We start from the raw sequence: 19,827 nt of genomic DNA, 5'->3' as shown, positions 1-19,827 counted from the left end.
ATATACCCTCTATATATCGTTAGTTAGGTAAAATCACTTCTTATCCAAAACTACAAAACCATACATTAAATAGTACTCCTTCATGGTCTCTGGTCTAGTTCCCCATAGCAAATCTAAAATCCACTTTCACCTTGCAATTTTATTAGGCTCCTTCAAACCAGTGTGTAATGCTTTTATGCAAGGTTTTATGAGACCCCTTTTTGGGTGACAATCAAAATATCCACTACTGATAGCAGTGACTAATCCGTTTGCCCCTTTTGATCATTATATGCACTATGCTTTTAAAATATTGATGTCGAGTCTCTAATGCATTGTATGTGACTCATAGTTTGTTGTATGTGTTGACCATATTTGAATATGACAATACCAAAGACAAAAAAACACGATCTAGTATTCTACTAGAGTCGATGAAGTTGGAAGACTTTTAAGTCACAACAACAAATGACAACAATAAGATTTTTCAAAGACTACAATATAATGCAACAATTTTAGAAATCCGACCTGCTTTAGAATTATAATGGTCTATGAACTCTAACATTTGTTAGGAGTATATTATACGTAGTTAGAAGTTTATTTGGCTTAATGAATAGATTTTATTTCAAGCACTTTATGAGTCATATATAATTAGGATTGAGATTATTTCTTATACTTCTAGTAGGGTTAAGTTTGTAATGCCTGTGAAAAACACATCTATTATGAAGTAAAACAAGTTTTGAGTTTTAGAAATCGATGCGAGTCTATTGTTGAGCATATACTAACTTTTGGTTTCAAGAGTTAAATCAAAATCAAACAAAAGAGACTAGCGCGACTCTTCACATTAGATTATCACTAAGGTATACACTCAATTTGTTACAAATCACTAAGCGCAATGCAATTTTCAAATGCTAAGGGAAGTAGTGCGTTTTTTTAATGTTCAGTTACCTTATAATTTTTTCGTTAAAGAAATCTCATCCTCAGTTCCGCTCACACAATCTCTATTCTTAGTGGCTCGGGATGAAAGTTATTTGTGTAAAAATCAAAATCCAATTCAATCCAAATCGAATTAGTAACTCAGTTCGGACTCGAACTATGTTCATATTGGATAAGGATTGAGTTTCTTTTTATTTTTAAATTTAGATTTCCATATTGAATAAGGATTGAGCCTTGAGGGAAATTGGATCTAAAAGTCCAAAATAGCCAAATAGCAAATAAGTACTGTATTGTGTATTTTTATATTCAGGATTGAGTTATAAGTGTTTTCGATAAAATTCATGAGTTTCTATGAATTTTTTCTATTATCAAACACTTTATTTTGATTCCGTGCTTAGTATACATAATTTCACCAAAAGAATAAACTTAAAATTTTGAGTATTTCGGATTAAATCCAATCTAATGTTTGAAAAATTGAATTGGATTAGTCCATGCTTAAACTCTGATTTATTTGGATTTAGGTTGCAAAATTGACATATAATTTTAATCCAATTCAGACCAGGCCTAAGACCAAAGCGAAAATTTCATCCTACTAGTATTTATTAGTGCCTTGCTATTTTGTTCCTCCCTCTTATCACTGGATTCATTTATACGCACATACAATTTCCCCCTTTAAGTATGGGTCGACCATCATCAGCAATCGAAATCCCAGAGCCTCGACACCGCCGAAACTCACCGGAATCCGATGATTCCGGCGACCGTTATCGTCGCCGTCGAAACCGCAGCCCATCATACGCCAGATATTCGCCGGAGGTTCGTCGTCGACGATCGTATTCCCCTGATTTCGCCGACGAAAGAAGAAGCAGCCGAAGAAGAAGCCCTAGCCGTAGTCGTAGCCCCGAGTTTCGTAAACCTAGAATCGAAAATTACAGAAGAGAGAGAAACGGTAGGGTTCCAGATGAAGAATCAGATGAGGAACTGAGAGGTTTGAGTTTCGAGGAGTATCGGAGGCTTAAAAGGCAGAAATTGAGGAAATCTTTGAGAAATTCGTTTTGGAACGTTACACCTAGCCCTCCTCGGACGGAAAACGACGCGTTTTATGATCGAGAAGAAGAGGAGGAGGAGAAAGAGGTGAGAGAGGAAGGTAATGGTGATTTGAGGAGAGAGAAACCGCTTCCTAGGTCTGCAAGTTCGAATTCGGAATCGCGAAGTTCGAGTTCTGAATCGGAATTTGAAGGTTCTGATAGGAGGAGAAGGAAGAAGAAGAGGATGAGCAAACGGAAGAGTAAGAGTTCGAGTTCGAGTTCGAAACGAAGGAAGAGTAGGAAATCTTATGATTCAGGTGATGATGATTCTGATAAGGGAGAGAGTGAGGATGATTATTCAAGTGATGAGGATGAGGAGAGAGATAGAAGGAAGCGGAAATCGAAGTCGAAATCGAAATCAAGGAGTGGTAGGAGAAGTAGCAGGAAGAAGAGTAGGAGTAGCAGAAGAAGAAGAAGGAGAGAGAGTGATTCTGAGGATGACAGTGAAAGTGATAGTGAGAAAGATGAAGCCAAGGCGAAATCGAAGAGGAGTAGCAAGAAGAAGAGGAGCAAGATTGAGAGTGATAATGAGATTGATGAGGTTATCAATGGTGTTTCAGAGAAAGATGAGATAAACGACTTGGAGTTGGCAAATGTGGATGAGATAAATCCTGAAGTGTTGGCGTTTAAGGAGATGTTGGAGTCTCAGAAGAAGGCGGCAGCTTTGGTAAACGAGCCGCCTGTAGGGCCACAGCCATTGCCGAAAGCTGAAGGGCATATTAGTTATGGAGGTGCACTTAGGCCTGGTGAAGGTGATGCCATTGCGCAGTATGTTCAACAAGGGAAGCGTATCCCACGTCGTGGAGAAGTGGGACTTTCAGCTGATGAAATTTCGAAATATGAGTCACTTGGGTATGTGATGAGTGGTAGCAGGCATCAGAGAATGAATGCCATTCGTATTAGGAAAGAAAACCAGGTTTATAGTGCGGAAGATAAGCGCGCTTTGGCTATGTTTAACTATGAAGAGAAGGCCAAACGTGAGTCTAAGGTTATGACTGATTTGAAGAGGCTTGTACAGCGTACAATTGGTGAAGAGGTCGATCCTAATCATGATCCTTTTGGTGCCAAGGATGGTGATGATGCTGAACCGTAATGTATGCTTCTGGCTGTGGCTTTATTTTCTTTTTGTTTTCTATTGAAATACTAGATATGATTCATGAGTTTCAAGCTGTTGGTAATTCATTCACTTGTAATTTGCTTACTTTTGCTGTTAGTTACTTCTTGACATTGGCATTTTCTTGAAATCTTTATATGAATGTAGTTTTCAATTTGGATTTGATATTGATATATATGAGGTGTTATTATCATATTATGGTGATTGTTGGTGGTTATTCAAGGCTTATTGAGTGTTTTTAATATTTGGAGTGTGATTTGTGTTGATTAATAATTACACAATTCAGCACTATTTGGTTATACTAGTGGGAATCTTCATCTAAATATACGTAGAGCTTCTTGGAATTCGATCCCATGTCCTGGGTACCAGTGTCACAAGACTTTATCGACTAATCTAGATGGCATCCACTTGAATTTGTTAGATTAATGATCATTATTCATTGTGAGAAGGGTCAAGGGCTTAATTAATATAGTTATGAATCTTATGATAATGAGCTTAGATTGCTTGGTTAGTGCCTTAGTTACAACCATTTGCTCTTTATACGGAAAGGGGTCTGAGGATGAGCTTCTTCTTCTTGTTTTTTTACTAGCTCTGGAGTTATATGCTATGGTATTAATTCTCTTTGTTCTTTTTCCAGCGTCTTTATTTTTGCTTCAGTGGTCGCATCTAGAGGTAATCGGTACAGCTAGCATGTCACCCTCTTGCGTTTTCATATTGATGCATCGATTTAGGGCTGCTACTTTTCTGTTTATTTGTGACTTGTGAGTGTATGCACTTTGCAGTCAGCCATAGGTCTCCCTTGTTCCTCATAGGACTCATAGCTGAAACCTTTTGTCGATGTTCAGGCTTGATAACACTATACTAATAAAGTAGTCGTGAATGCAAATTTGAAGTTATTGGAATTGGCTGTTGTGGTGATTCTGTGAGTCTAACCGCTTTAACATATGATTCTAACTGTATTCAGGTCAATGTACCTTAAAGTTACCCATTTGCTTTTAAAAGCTTTGGGCTGCGTTTAAACTTTGGAGTTATATTGCCAAAAATAAATAAAAATCTTTACTTCAACTTGCAATTTGACATGTGAAAACTCTTCTGAGATCTTAAGCTTTTTTTCTCCTTTTGATTGCTGTGTTTCAATTGATCTGATACATTTTACTGCTACATAACGTGCCCTGTTTGAAAGAAATGGCCAATATGAAATTCCCCATAAATTGGTGGGCATACATGCTATTGCGGATCTTAGATTTGTGAGAATAGTGATCCTTAATAGTTATGAATATGATGGTCACTGTAGATATCCTGGTTAGTGGACAATCATGGGCTTATTATCTACTAGAGAACCTGAAATGAGATTGATGGTTTTAGTATTTCAAAGGAGTTCTAATGGCTCTCTTATTTTCTCGGCTTGGTTTCTTTATCAGCTCTGGAGTTATAACTTATAGGCCTATAGTGCTTTTCCCTTCTTGGCTTCTGCAATGTGTACAGAGAGCACATCTCACACTCTTGCATATTAATTCACTGGCCTGGAGCTGCATATTTTCTCTAAATTATGTGCTCCTCTTTTTTGTCAGTTGAACATGCCTTGTTTTCGATTTCCCCCTTTTGTCTCATACAGTCATAGTTCATTTTTACAAGCTAATGATCATGAATCCTTTTGTTGATGGCAGTGATTCAGGAGTATATTCCAAACTTGGTAACCTCAATTATAGAACTTGGTAACCTCAACTATAGCAAGATGTGATGCAATCTTGAAGGTGTTTGAATTTGCTGATGCATTTGCTGCTTGCACATACAACAGCAAACTGTGTTCAAGCCTTCAAGGTTACTGTACTACAAACACCGTGAACTTTTTGATCCAGTATGAAGCTGTAATGCCTGCAGACTGCTGCTGTAGGCACAAGTGGTGTGCTTTATATGATATTTATACACACGAGATATTAGATCAGAAATTCAGAACTGTGTCACAGAAATCTCCTTTCTCTGAATGTACGGTATTCTTGGCTTTGGCTTGGAGTGTCTTGTTTCTATGTCTTGACGAAGAGGCTTATTTTCTGATAAATGGCAGCATATTAAGAGGCTTATTGAGATGCAAGGAAGTCTTTGACTACATATGAGGTCGAACAGTTCTGTTCATTATACTGGAAGACTGTCCGAATTTAAGTCTTGTAGAAGTAGTATCTTCTGAGCTCAACACTACGGAGCGTTGTTGTAACTGAGAATAGAGTTTGACAATTTTTTACCAAGGTGATTTACCGTTAAGTTTGACAATTGGTGCTTTTTTTTTTTTGAGGGGTTGACAATTGGTGCTTGGTATTGCTTGATGTTGCTTACAATTGAGTTGCTTCTTTGTTCTTATGCTGTTATGCATGTAAACTGTAAATGTGTCCCTTTCATCTTACAAAAAATAAGTGCCTAATTTTAAATTAAAATTAGATGTAGATTTGTACATGAGCCTGTAGGAAACACCAACACATTAGCTGGTAAGGCATGCATAGCATATTAAGGAAATACCCCAACATAATACTGGGAGTAAGGATCAAACCCCTGATCTCAGGGGCCAAGGGGGAGCGCTCTACCCACTTGAGCTAACTCCGGACCTTACTATTTTGGTATAAAAAGCAATTTTAATTGACAATATTGCCTTTACTTTATCTTATTAAAACCATCATTAATTGCTCACTTTGCCTTATAAAGTTATTTTTATTTTCTAAGGATGATTTCTCTCCTACCTTAGTTTTAGAGTTACTTTTATGCTAAATTAATCATTCAATCCGAATCTTTTAAAATTGTGTCCAAACACGTTGTTGTAATATGAAAAGAACGGAGGTACTATTAATTCGTTCAAATTTTAATCAAATTGGGTCACCTTTAGTTTTTATTACTTATAACCTTCAATTTTGGCTGTTTTTTGGGACATTTTTGGACTTTTCCAGGCCTCGTCATATTTTTTCCCGAAACATTCCTAGGAAAGTCAGCGTGACTTATGACATTGCGCGGGTGCTTGGCACCATTTGTGTTGCCTCGAAAAGCGTCTGAATACCCCATTTGTTCATTTCTCGTGAAACCCAAAATTACCTCGCAATGAACGTAAAGACATCCATATATTCGTTCCAAGCCACATAACCACTTTCCAATGACCTCCTATGTACCTAGGAGGCATCCCGTGACGTTCAAAGCTCGGGCCCCGAGAAAGTCCGAAAACGTGTATTATAACCTTCAATTTTGGTTGTTTTTGGTACATTTTTGGCTTCCCCGGGCCTGGTCATATTTAATCCCGAAACATTCCTACGAAAATCGACGTGACTTGTAACGTTGCGCGGGTGTTTGGAACCATTTTTATTGCCTCAAAAAGCATCTAAACAACCCATTTGTTCATTTCTCGTGCGACATAAAATTGTCTCGAAATGAAGGTAAATGCATCCAAATATTTGTTTCAAGCCACATGACTCCATTCCCATGACCTCGCATGGCCTTAGGAGACATCCCGTGGCGTTCGGAGTTAGGATCCCGAGAAAGTCCGAAAACGTGTATTATAACCTTCAATTGTGGTTGTTTTTGGAACATTTTTGGACTTCTCTGGCCTAGTTATATTTTCACCCAAAACATTCCTAGGAGTGCCGACGTGGCTTGTAACATTACGCGATACTTGGCACCATTTGTGTTGCCCGAAAAAGTCTCAAAACACCTTATATGTTCATTTCTCCTGAAAACCCAAAATTGTCTCGAACGTAAAAGCATCCATATATTTGTTCCAAGCCACTTGACTACTTTCCAATGAACTCCCATGTCACTAGGAGGCATCTCGTGCCGTTCGTAGCTCGAACCCGGGAAAAAGTCCGAAAACGTGTATTATAACCTTCAATTTTAGCTGTTTTTGGTACATTTTTGGACTTCTCCGGGCATGGTCATATTTTCTCACCACGAAACATTCCTAGGAAAGTCGACGAGACTTGTAACGTTGCGCGGGTGCTTGACACCATTTGTGTTGCCACGAAATGCCTCTGAACACCCCATTTGTTAATTTCTCGTGAAACCCAAAATTACCTCGCAATGAACGTAAAGGCATCCATATATTCGTTCCAAGCCACATGACTCCTTTCCAATGTCCTCCCATGTACCTAGGAGGCATCCCGTGGCGTTCAGATCTCGGGTCTTGAGAAAGTCCGAAAACGTGTATTATAACCTTCAATTTTGGCTGTTTTTGGTACATTTTTGGACATCTCCGAGCCTTGTCATATTTTCTCCCGAAACATTCCTAGGAAAGTCGACGTGACTTGTAACGTTACGCGGGTGCTTTGAACCATTTTTATTTTCCTTGAAAAGCCTCTAAACACCCCATTTGTTCATTTCTCGTGAAACCTAAAATTGTCTCGAAATGAACGTAAATGCATCCATATATTCGTTTCAAGCCACATGACTCCATTCCATTGACCTACCATGGCCTAGGAGACATCCCGTGACATTTGGAGTTCGGACCCCGAGAAAGTCCGAAAGTGTGTATTATAACCTTCAATTGTGGCTATTTTTGGGACATTTTTGGACTTCTCCGGCCTGGTCATATTTTCACCCGAAACATTCCTAGGAGTGCCGATGTGGCTTGTAACATTATGCAGGTGCTTAGCACCATTTGTGTTGGCTGGAAAAGTCTCAAAACACCCCAAATGTTCATTTCTCGTGAAACCCAAAATTGTCTAGAAATGAACGTAAAAGCATCCATATATTCATTTCAACCCACTTGACTCCTTTCCAATAACCTTCCATGTCCCTAGGAGGCCTCCCGTGGCATTCGTAGCTCGGGCACGGAAAAATTCTGAAAAAGTGTATTATAACCTTCAATTTTGGTGGTTTTTGAGAAATTTTTGTACTTCTACGGGCTTGGTCACATTTTCTCCCAAAACGTTTCTAGGAAAGCCGACGTGACTCGTAGCGTTGCACGAGTGCTTGGCACCATTTGTGTTGTCGGGAAAAGTCTCAAAACACCCAATATGTTCATTTCTCGTGAAACCCAAAATTGTCTCGAAATGAACGTAAAAGCATCCATATATTCGTTTCAACCCACTTGACTCCTTTCCAATAACCTCCCATGTCCCTAGGAGCCCTCCCGTGGCGCTCGTAACTCGCGTCCGGGAAAAATTTCAAAAACGTATATTATAACATTCAATTTTGGCTGTTTTTGAGAAAATTTTGGACTTCTTCGGGCCTGGTCACATTTTCTCCCAAAACGTTCCTAGGAAAGCCGACATGACTTGTAGCGTTGCGCGGGAGTTTGACACCATTTGTGTTGCCTGGAAAAGTCTCAAAACACCCCATATGTTCATTTTCCGTGAAACCCAAAATTGTCTCAAAATGAACGTAAAAGCATCCATATATTCATTCCAAGCCACTTGACTACTTTCCAATGAACTCCCATGTCACTAGGAGGCATCCCGTGGCGTTCGTAGCTCGAACCCGGGAAAAAGTCAGAAAACGTGTATTGTAACCTTCAATTTTGGCTGTTTTTGGTGCATTTTTGGACTTCTCCGGGCATGGTCACATTTTCTCCCAAAACGTTCCTAGGAAAGCCGACATGACTTGTAGTGTTGCGCGGGAGTTTGGCACCATTGTGTTGCCTGGAAAAGTCTCAAAACACCCCATATGTTCATTTTCCGTGAAACCCAAAATTGTCTCAAAATGAACGTAAAAACATCCATATATTCATTTCAAGCAACTTGACTCCTTTCCAATGACCTCCCATGTCCCTAGGAGGCGCCCCGTGGCATTCGGAGTTCGGACATTGGGAAAGTCTGAAATTGTGTATTATAACCTTCAATTTTGGCTGTTTTTGGTACATTTTTGGACTTTCCCGGACATGATCATATTTACTCCCGAAACATTCTTAGGAAAGTCGACGTGACTTGTAAAGTTGCGCGGGTGCTTGGTACCATTTTTGTTGCCTTGAAAAGCCTCTAAACACCCCATTTGTTCATTTCTCGTGAAACCTCAAATTGTATCGCAATGAACTTAAATGCATCCATATATTCGTTTCAAGTCACATGACTCTTCTCCAATGACTTCCCATGGCCCTAGGAGACATCCCGTGACATTCAGAATTAAAGCCCCAGAAAGTCTGAAAATGTGTGTTATAACCTTTAATTTTGGCTGTTTTTTTGGGCTTCTACGTACCTGGTCACATTTTCTCCCAAAACATTGCTAGAAAAGCCGACGTGACTTGTACTGTTGCGCGGGCGCTTGACATCATTTGTGTTGCCTGAAAAAGTCTCAAAACACCCCATTAATAAGACGATCTCAAAATATAAGCACATTGATAAATGTTGTAGCCACTATTACCCCAAGTCCATATCTTAAATTTTAATGATTGATATTACTTAATCTATACCTTCTAGAGTTATTTTACAACTCTATATAATCCAAACACCTCCTACCCTTTGGCCCAAACTTAAGGAGGCAAAACAACCCTCAAGTGTCAACCATCTGTAGTTCTCCTACCATAGTGTTGCTAGAATTTTTGCACAATTGATGCAATCAACAAACTACCCAAATCCATTAAATTTTTAAGCGCCTGAAGATAGAAAATGGGTGTTCTTCCACTTATTTCTCTCTCGCTTCCCTTACAAACTCATCTTCATTCACCTTCCGCAAAAACCCAACTCCAAAATCCAGTCTTTTGGCCTAAATTATCTTCTTCTATCTATAAATCTGTCAACTTTAGCAGTAAAACTGCAAAATTAAGAAGCAAATCCAATGACCCAGCTGATATTGACCCTATGTTCTTGGACAAAAACGGTGTTGTTGATGATATGGAAACTTACCTCAATTCTCTCTCCCTTGAATATGATTCTGTTTGGGACACTAAACCTTCTTGGTGAGATTTTCATTTCCCTCTTTTTTTGGCATTTATTTGTCCAATTATATTATTTGATTTAGTATTATAGCTTGTAGATTTTCATAAATTTTGCTGTCAATTATTAGGTGTTATAGATATTGATCAAGTAAATGCTGTCAATTGTTTTCATAGTGTAGTATTACTTGTTTGTTTGTTGAATTGATCTATGAGTTCTTTAGTTGTGAAGTTTTAAGGAAATAAATGCATGATTATGCTGCAAGGATTAAGTATGCAACTGGCTAGTTGCTTTGTGTTAGCTTTTGCATATAAATGTGGTTGATTGTACAACTTCCTGATATTGAAATCATGATTTGCCAATGTGACTTGCAAAAGATGTTCTTTCTCAAAATTTGTTGGCCAAGCTGTAATGAACCGTGATTGAAGAAACCTGCAAATGGCTGCTTGTACGGCTTTTCGGGTGGAATAGAATTTCTTCATAAATTTACTGTCAAATTTGAAGTTGGATATGAAGAAAGGGCAAAAAAAGTTTTTAGATGTGTATTTGTTGGCGCGATTAGATGCTAAATTGATTTTCGGAGGATGGAGGTGGTCTCGAATTTGTAGATTGAATCTCTTTTGGTGCTTGTGAAACAGATATTCATACTCATACACCTATTGGGTTATATGAAAAATTGGTATTAGTTTTGGCTTAATAGCTTTCCTTGTTTTCCTTTTGGTTCTAGGGGATTTGGAGGGATAAGCTAAAGTTTAGAAATGGTAATGTTAAGGATGACAATGGACTAAAACAAATGTCTATGTAGACTGTCCTCAAATAACTCAATGAGTGCATGAATACTGTCCTCTACTTATATTGTTAAGTACCAGGTCTGAAGCCCCCCAATTGCCGGTGTAATCTAAAGCCAAATTCAAAATACCTCGAGGAGCCTATTGAAGGGACAAGGATATATACTTATGATAGCATGATGTTAAATTGAAGGGAGGGAAAGTGAATCATTTACCTCCTTTACTGGTTACCGTGTTACTATTGAAGCTGGAATCTCTTGATATGCATGACTCACCCCCAAACAGTCAAGTCCACTTTTCCTATTTCTCTATATTATCACCTATTGGAGCAAACAAGGGACGAACTTTTAAACTCACCCCTATCATAATATTGGGAAGGAGGATGATAAAAGATTTGCATCCTTCAGGCTTCAGCTCTGCAAATATCAAATTCCTGCAAGGGAAGGATGGTTGAGTTGTGTTTTGTGAAAGTTATGAGTGATGTGAAGAGGACATAAGGAAATGTTCATGCTAACTGTTATAATACAAAGTGGAGTTAGTATTCTCAAAGATGCAGAGTTTCAGACTAACATGTAGCACAACTTTTCAAGTTTTCTCAAAGATGCAGAGTTTCAGACTAACATGTTGAAATTATAAAGGGAAAAGTAAACTTGTTTGCATTATGGATTAATGAAAGATAATAGCCTTTAAATTAGGCTTTACACCACCAACCAAAGCTAATTAACAGGAGCCACCTACTAGGAACATTCCCACGTTTAACATCATGAACAAAGTATCAGCTAACAAAACCTAACTCACTAATTACCAGTAAGGCACTAACTACAATTCCTAAACATAAGGAAAATCATGACCACTAACTTTGAAGCATATTTTCCAACATAACATACATCTTTGATACTTCCCGCTAATACATTTCTGCTCACGAAGTAATATATTTTTTGCATAATTTTGAGATACAAACTGACTGATTCTTTTTCTTCATTCTCTTGCTAGGTGTCAGCCATGGACAATATCCCTGACTGGTGTATCAGTGATTGCAGGCAGCTGGCTGGTTTTGCACTCCATTGTCATTACTGCTTTAGTTTCCTCTCTAATCTGTGCATGGTGGTACATCTTCCTGTATTCTTATCCTAAGGTTTGCGCTTCTTCACTGTTATATCTTGTATATTAGATAATAGATATGGATAAGTTGCATGGTGATGTGAACTCTGTGTAGTTTCCCTGGGTTTAAAAGATCTAGAAAGAGAACAATATTTGCTTGATTGGCTTTCTGCTTCTGTTTTTTGCTCACTCTTAGGGCTCTAAATCCCCCTTCCCTTCTCCTACTGCCCAAGTTTCTTCACCTTCACCCTTTTGTAGCTTGAAGCTGTTCACTAAAAAAAAAAAAAAATCAAAACTCCAACTTAGGCATAGGGGGTGGTTTGATCTTGTACTGGACTTGAGAGTTCTGACATTAGTCTTGGGCCTTTTCTGCAAATTTAGCTGTTTTCTGCTAGTTATTAGGATGTTACATGTTAGTTGTCAAAGTATTTGTAATGTAGGTATTTGACACGATACTGTAGAAGTAGAAACATTTTGAAAAAAAAAAAGAAAAATAACCCTACACTCAGTTTTGTTGCTCTCTCAAAACACTGCTCCAAAAGCTTAAAGTTAGGTATCACCACTTGATAGTTGATTGCGAACATTACTATTTGGACTTAGTAGTGCACTAGTGCTTATATACCTGTTTAAGTCCAAACACTGAAAACTATGCTGAACACGCCCTTGATATCTTTAAAATCGTTGTTTGTGCTATTTGGAACTACAAATATGAATAAGCAATGAAAACATTGTTGGCTTTTCCTTTCAGACTTATTCAGATATGATTTCTGAGCGAAGAGAAAGAGTGAAAAGCGGCTCCGAGGACACATATGGATGGTCAAAGAAGCAATGATTTACTATAGGCACCAGATGGGCACTTTTAGACTCCTTGTTTCCTATCAGAGGGCAGGAGTTCGAGTGGCTGATGATATGATACATGGATAGAAAAAACCTGCTGCAAGTCTTTCACAATGACAATTAGCATAATGGGAACAATGAATCAGTGTTGTTCCTTGAGTACAGAAACTTTGCAAATGTAATTTGAGAAAGGTTTAATCTTTGTCTGAGTGCTTACACTAGTTCATGGAGTAAAATTTATAACTACTCAATTCCCCAACCTTTACACTAGTGCTGTACAGTAGAGTTAAGCTACTATTCAACTGATTTACTCAGACAAGTTCTTTTGTGACACCCTTGTATTTATTATTGATAGTCACAGATAATTTATTCTAGATGTTGATCTCCTTTTTTTTTCAGTGATTTATTTTATAGCTACTTTGTGGGGCATTTGGATAGCAAGGATCAATAGTATTTTCCGAGGTGACAAGTCTACTTTGATTCAGATTCGAGTTGCAGTAGATGTTGCTTCTGCGCAGCATGATAAGTACTCCCTCCTTGTTGAGCATCGACCAAGGTTTTTGCATCCTCCTGAGATAGATTCTGTCCAACCTCCTGGTTATTTAATGATTGATATTGGGCGACACTGCTCTGCTTCTGCTAAAATGTTGCATACAAGTTGATGATTCATGGGACAAAAATAATTTTAGAGCTGGAGGAGGTTGGTATGTAGAGAATGTTTCTCAGGATCTATCTGAGGGCATTCATTTCATTGCTAAGAGTGTTACTGTGCTATGCAAGCTACTCTTCATTGCATTCAATGGATAATTAGTCAAGCTTTTGAAACTGTTCAAGTTCTCACGGACTCTTCAGCTATGATTCATCTCCTTCAGGCCAAAGGTCGCACTAATGTTTCTCTTTGTTGGACAGTTCAGCACAAGAGCATCTACAATGGGTGGGTGGGTTTTTGTTGGTCTTTGTAGTTTTTCCATTCTCTCTCCTTTTCTCCTTCTTACACCTCACATCCCACTAACTTTCCACCAACTCATCTTTTTTTTCTCACAATTAGGGGTGAAAGTTATTCGGATAAAATCCAAAATCCAATCCAATCCAATCCAAATTAGTAATTCGGATCGGATTCGAACTGTGTTCGGATTGGATTCGGATTGAGAATTTTTGAAAAATTGGATTTTCGGATCGGATTGGATTGAGGGTAATTGGATCCAAAAATCCAATATAACTGAATAGTAATATGCCTTGTATTATGTATCTGGATTGAGCCTAAGTGCTTAATTGAATTTTATTATAAAAAAACCTACTCCATAGTCCAATACACATAAAACTTCAATCCTTCCCCTAAAGCACTAACTGCACTTAATTCCTCATTTCCTAAATCTACTAGGCTGTTGTTGTGCTTAATTTATTTCATCGAAAAATTAAAGTTTTTAAAAAATCGGATTTTCGGATTGGATCCAATCTAGAGTATGAAATTTCGGATTGGATCGGATCGGATTCAAACCCTAATTGGTTTGGATTCGGATTGAAAAATTGAAATCCAAATTTTATTCGGATCGGATTGGATTAGACCCTAATCCAAACCGCACACCGAACTTTCACCCCTACTCACAATGGCTAGACTAGTTCTACTTGGCTTTTTTTAAATCTCTCTCTTACTTTTGGAATACTCCATCATATTCTCTTTCCTATCGAAAATGTTCTTATTCTTATATAGAGTAGATAATTTTTCTTCATGTTTTAATTAGTGATATATTAATTAATTTATATACATTTTGAATAATGTTAGGTAGGAGAAAGTTATTAGAAAGAAAAATAGGTTGTGAAAAAATATGATAAAATATATCAAATTTAGGCTCAATTTATAGATAATTTTTTTTATAGTTGTAATGTAATTTTTTTTTAAAATTATAAGTTGATTTTATTTACTTTAAAACAATAAAAACAGCAACAATAAAGCAATATTGATACATATGGCAACACTCCATTTGTTGTTATGCACATCATCCAAGGCATGGTTGGTCTAGAATTCCAGACCAACCAACTCCAAGGGTCAATTGCTCCAATAGTAAAGCTGAGTAAAGCTAGCTTTACTTTTTGCTAGACCAACCAAAACCAACCCCATTGCTTATGCTTAAGCCTTGCTTCCTCTCTTTCAACTTGTCTGGTGCGCAAAGTGCCTCGTCTTCAAGTCCAAAAGGCTCATAATTTGGCTATATTTTTTTGTTTTTATCCCCTAATGTTTTTAGGTTTGTTTGGATGTAGCTTGTCACATAAAAAGGAAGAATAACTGTACTCTGTACACTTCATGTTGAACTAGTTAGGGTCGGTTAACCTAGATTTTTGGGTTTGAGGTGCAACTTTTTACCAATTTTCAATAGCTTCAGATTTGTAAACTCATATCTCGTCATTTTTTTCGGTTAAGATCAAGCTAGGTGCATATACAACAGATGAGGTCGAGTTTCAAGTAGATTAAGCTATTAGATATCTTAGATTTCAGGTGCATTTCTTTGAGTCAGCAAGTCAAATTAATCTCTAACAGGTTGTGCATATGGAGTGCTACTAGAAGAGTTTGGCTAAACTACGAAGTAGAAAAGAAATAGAAAGAGGCAACTATAATTAGACATAAAGGAAATATTTATGAACTTTTCCCATTGAGATGTTAGATATCTGAATATTAGATATCAAGAGTTTCTCATTCATTTATACATTCACATGGAAGCAAGAAGCGCAAATTGAGAAATTGGGAAAAACAGCAACACAACTACACAAGTGCTCTGTCTCGAGGTTATCACAAGTTCACAATTCATTTACACGTTGAAATGGAAGCCGAAAGCACGACTGATGAGATTTTTTCCCAAGAGGTACATCAACTCAATTTACTCTATCTCAGGAACATCACAGCTCACAAGTTCACAACATGGGGTCGAATGCACGATGAAGATCAAACACTCGTCATGAACTGAAGAGAATGTTTTCGATCAACTGCATGAATTCTCTCTAATCAGATAGATCAGAAAGTAATATTTCTTTTTCCTAAGAAAATCACGCATCTTGGACCCAAATCCTAACTGTTCTATCGTTGTCCAAGCCTGCTGAAGCAATCATGTTGCGTTTCGGATGGCAAGAGACAGAAACGACAGTGTCCGTATGACCTTCTATTCTCTGGATCAAATTCCTTCCCTGAAGATCCCACAAATATATACACTGATCTTCTGATCCACTCACAATATACTTTCCATTTGTCACCGAGAAAGTTGGGGTTATGCAATATATTTTATTGACATGACCTTGATACATTTTCAAGAATTTTCCAGTCAAGTAGTTAGAAAGCTTCTGCAAGTAGAAACACAAGAGCAAAACAGACACAAAAAACAAGTTAGACCAAGGACAGATTAAAAGAACGTGACTTCAAAACACTAGAAATCTCAACAATCAAAACAGAATCCCGGGAGTACATGTTCTAGTGTTTCTTCCAAGTGTATCGAAAAGTCTACAAATATTCGAAAAGAACGGAACTTTGAAGGGAATATATTATTTCCACCTTCTAAGTTGAAATCGAAATTTTTACATGTATGACAAGCAAAAAGGGCTCAACTTAACAATTTCATAATAAGGACGCAACACAAGAAATTAAACCTTTCAAGTTACAGGCCAGTACACTATCACGGATGGCATCCGTCGCCCCAAGAGCATCGCTGGGCAGCAGCGTGGGCTGGGCACCCTGCGCTGGCCCAACGAAGCCTTCAAACGCCACAAGGCATCTGGTGGGCCAAACGAGCTCCAAATGGGATGGTGCACGGGCATATTCGGTGGTGCACCGGAAGGTTCTAGAAGAGCCTAGAAAGGTCTTAGAGGTGAGCTTCTAGGCTAGGGTACGTCTAGAGTGTATCTAGAAATTCCTTGTTGTACATATATGTTGTAGAGTATCTAGAATGTATTAGGGAGTACCTTGTGTAGAACGCTCCAATTGAGGAGGTGAGTAACTTTCTAAAATTTAAGGGAAGGGAGGACGGAGGCCTATAAATAGACATTCTCATTCATTTGTACATATGATCCAACACTTGTAATCTCTCTCAAGCAATCTAAGAGCTTTCTCTCAAAGTCTCTCTTGCTTACTTACTTTGTTTAGCCTCTTTTTCATACTTAGCCAATTTCGTAGCACACTTAGCTTAGCCAAGCTAGCCTAGCAAAGCAATTGGGTGTCTTGACTTGCCTTCCGATGGGATTGTGAAGCAAGTAGGCCACGTATAGCAACTAGGGAAGAGTCGTTACGTGACAACACGTTGTTTTACAAGATTATGAACAACACACCAACTCATAGATAGTAAACACACAATCCCCACAAACCAGAAGGATATTATAATCAAGAAAAAGCATTACGCATACGTACAGTAAAGTTTTCAAGAATCAAGACAGCATGGCACAGAAGGCCACAAAATTCCACAGCAAGTTAGTGAAACATACCATACGTATAGAGTCTAGCTATTTGGAGAATAGTTTACTACAGAACAAGCATGTATGTTGACGCATGTATAGACTTAGCCCTCTACGAGAGCATGGTCAAGTGAGGTAGGACTGTAGGAGTACTAGATGATATTCATGCTTATTTGCTTGCGAACTGTTCTCCAAATAGGCTTTCCTCCACACACAACTCCAACAAACTACCAAAATCATCTCAAATGCATAACTAATGCTGGTTGCCGAAGTGTCTCTTTTCACATTTCATCTGCAGCACCATGATCACTGATAACTAACGTTCCAACGTCTTTGTAAAAATAAGTCAGCTCAATATGGTCAGTTGGTGTAGAAAGTTGATGATAGTCAGAGGCAACCTAAAAGCTTATGTTGAGCTAAGTCATACCAAATTGTATAACTGATATATTTCAAAATTTGAAGGGGAAGTTACAAAAGCCAAGAATGTACAACCGGAAAGATGATCCCCAAAAGCTATCAAAAACCAAAATGTCAATTTCACACAAAAAAAGCTCATCTTCTACACCATTCAAAATCAAGAACCTAAATGAAGAACCCTCTAATTTCATCGTAGGCGCTAAATCAAGAGCCCTCTCATTCAATCAGTCAACACAAAATCAAGAAACCCTCCCATTTTATCACTCAACACTAAAGCAACACTAAATCAAGAACAGGAAGCCAAGACATCAGAACGATCAATAACCCTATACTTTCCAAAACTCAATGAACTTCACTCTACTTCTTTATACAAAGCTCAAATTCTCACATGATAATTTAAACTAGTATCCCACAAAACTTTGCGATCACAACTTCAAATGTTAACTAAAAATTTGATATTTTAAAAAGCACATATAGTAAAAAAAAAAAAAGAACGGAAGAAGTTCTTACCAAAGTATTATCCAAAGTAGCAACAAGAATAAACTTTCCATTAGGAGAAAACTTAGCAAAAGAAACCCCAATTTTATCATCAATCAACACCTTCAAACAAACCCCAGTAGCAGTATCCCAAATCTTACAACTCCCATCATGAGAACCCGAAACAATTAAAGACCCATCTGGGTTAAAACTAACAGAAGTAACAGGCAATGAATGCCCATGAATCACATGAACAGTCCGACCCGTTTTAACATTCCAAACCCTAATCGTCTCATCAAAAGACCCAGAAACGATCAAATTCGAAGGTTGGTTAAAATTGACGCAGAAAACGACGTCGGAGTGACCTCTTAGGGTTTTAACGCAGTCGCAAGAAGATGCGCGTGCGTCCCAAATGCGGAGAGTAGTGTCGTCGGAGGCGGAGACGATGTAGTGAGAGTCGGAAGACCAAGCGAGATCGGAGATTCCTTCGGTGTGGCCGACGAGGAGAGAGATTAGGGTTAGGGTTTGAGAAGAGTAGAGAGCTAGGGTTTTGTCAAGAGAAGCGGAGGCTAAGAGTTCGCCGTCGTTGGAGAATTTGACGCAGGAAACGGCGCGTTTGTGGGTGGTTAGGGTTTTGTGGAGGCGGTAGGGTTTGTATGGTGGTGGTTGTGGTGGTTGTTGTTGGGAGGACATTGTTGGGGAGTTTGGTGGTGGCGGTGGTGGTGAGCTAGTTGAGGTTTTTCCATTTTATGGTGGAGGGGTATGGGAGTTTTTATGTGAGATTATTTGTTGGGTAGATAAAGTTTTTTTTCGATTTTGTTTATGGGTTTTGACTTTTGAGTGGGAGTGTTGGGGGAAACTAGAAAGTGAGTATTTGAGTAATTAAAGTGTAAATATTTTTTTTATTATTATGATATTGATGGTTGGTAAAAGGAAAACAAATCAAATCATAAATTTTAGATAAGTTTTAAACTCATAATAATTTCGGTGAATAGCAAGCATTTTCGAGATATGAAGAATTTTATGGTGTCTAGCTAAAATTTGTAGACTTCATAGTTCATACTAGAAGATGGACGTAGTGTGAGAGACTTGTTGAGTTTTGTGAGGATTGGACCAAAAGGATGGAACCGGGATGGTGGTATGTCGCTTGTAGTCGCGGAGGGATAGTGTGACATTAATCCCTGTGATCCAACATAGGTATGACCACCATATGTGTTTGACGATGAATAGGTTGGCATACATGAAGTTTGTGTTGATTGAACAACCGATGAGTGAGTGGCGTGACAACAGTGGACATCCTAGTGAATATCGTCGGTGCGATGACAACATTGGCGGGAGGAGTCATCTGCGTAAGCGTGTGAAATTGATTCTGAATAAGATCGATTTAGGTTGGGCGGCGTCAGGGACCGATGACGCAACATTAGTAAGAGCGTGGACTGTATTGCTCGAGAGGCGCAGTTATCGTTGGGTCGCTAGCCATGGAAACGAGTGAAAAAGGAAGAAAAACTTAATCTTGGAAAGTATAAAGAAAAAAGTGATGTCCAATGAGGTAAAATCATAATGTAAAATCATGATTGTTCAGGTACGATCAGTTCAATTTAGATAAGTTCAACATACCGTATTTGGTGTTGAGTTGATGTTGAAAAGGTTCCACACGTGTAAAATAATCATTAAAAAAGCTATTGATGGGATTTGTCAGGGCTTGAATGCGCATTAAGGACATGTCTTTTAAATCTCCAAATAAAAACTTGTATGAAGTACCAGATAATAGAGATACATTGTTGTCTAAGCAATCTCTCCGGCTTCTTAGGTCTCAACCATACACAACT

The 19,827-nt window shown here is 38.2% G+C and overlaps 3 protein-coding genes across 3 annotated transcripts; 2 read left to right on the top strand and 1 right to left on the bottom strand.

Moving 5' to 3' along the window:
• Positions 1-1,528: 1,528 nt before the first annotated feature.
• On the top strand, positions 1,529-5,376 carry LOC104894500 (uncharacterized). The gene is made up of 2 exons (XM_010680747.4): positions 1,529-3,088; positions 4,776-5,376. The coding sequence occupies exon 1, from the start codon at positions 1,588-1,590 to the stop codon at positions 3,085-3,087; it is 1,500 nt and encodes a 499-aa protein (XP_010679049.2). The 5' UTR covers positions 1,529-1,587; the 3' UTR covers position 3,088; positions 4,776-5,376.
• Positions 5,377-9,557: 4,181 nt separating this feature from the next.
• LOC104894499 (hypothetical protein) lies at positions 9,558-13,047 on the top strand. The gene is made up of 3 exons (XM_010680746.4): positions 9,558-9,970; positions 11,729-11,870; positions 12,585-13,047. Exons 1-3 carry the CDS (start codon positions 9,681-9,683, stop codon positions 12,666-12,668), a joined length of 516 nt encoding a protein of 171 aa, XP_010679048.2. The 5' UTR covers positions 9,558-9,680; the 3' UTR covers positions 12,669-13,047.
• A 2,239-nt stretch (positions 13,048-15,286) lies between these two features.
• LOC104894497 (COMPASS-like H3K4 histone methylase component WDR5B) lies at positions 15,287-18,815 on the bottom strand. Its single transcript, XM_010680745.4, has 2 exons — positions 18,032-18,815; positions 15,287-16,003 (listed from the first exon to the last, which is right to left on the bottom strand). The coding sequence occupies exons 1-2, from the start codon at positions 18,689-18,691 to the stop codon at positions 15,713-15,715; spliced, it is 951 nt and encodes a 316-aa protein (XP_010679047.1). The 5' UTR covers positions 18,692-18,815; the 3' UTR covers positions 15,287-15,712.
• Positions 18,816-19,827: the final 1,012 nt, after the last annotated feature.

The sequence above is a fragment of the Beta vulgaris genome, chromosome 5 (assembly GCF_026745355.1).
Source record: "Beta vulgaris subsp. vulgaris cultivar EL10 chromosome 5, EL10.2, whole genome shotgun sequence".
NCBI lineage: Eukaryota > Viridiplantae > Streptophyta > Magnoliopsida > Caryophyllales > Amaranthaceae > Beta > Beta vulgaris.
This window is presented reverse-complemented; position numbering and strand designations above follow the sequence as displayed.

Bases quoted from the DNA above. Each gene is read 5' to 3' on its own strand.
- LOC104894499 (XM_010680746.4), top strand. From the start codon at position 9,681: ATGGGTGTTCTTCCACTTATTTCTCTCTCGCTTCCCTTACAAACTCAT. The intron at 9,971-11,728 runs GTGAGATTTTCA...TTCTCTTGCTAG, and splicing joins TGGGACACTAAACCTTCTTG to GTGTCAGCCATGGACAATAT. The intron at 11,871-12,584 runs GTTTGCGCTTCT...TTTTCCTTTCAG, and splicing joins TCCTGTATTCTTATCCTAAG to ACTTATTCAGATATGATTTC.
- LOC104894497 (XM_010680745.4), bottom strand. From the start codon at position 18,691: ATGTCCTCCCAACAACAACCACCACAACCACCACCATACAAACCCTAC. The intron at 16,004-18,031 runs GTAAGAACTTCT...TTCTACTTGCAG, and splicing joins CTACTTTGGATAATACTTTG to AAGCTTTCTAACTACTTGAC.
- LOC104894500 (XM_010680747.4), top strand. From the start codon at position 1,588: ATGGGTCGACCATCATCAGCAATCGAAATCCCAGAGCCTCGACACCGC.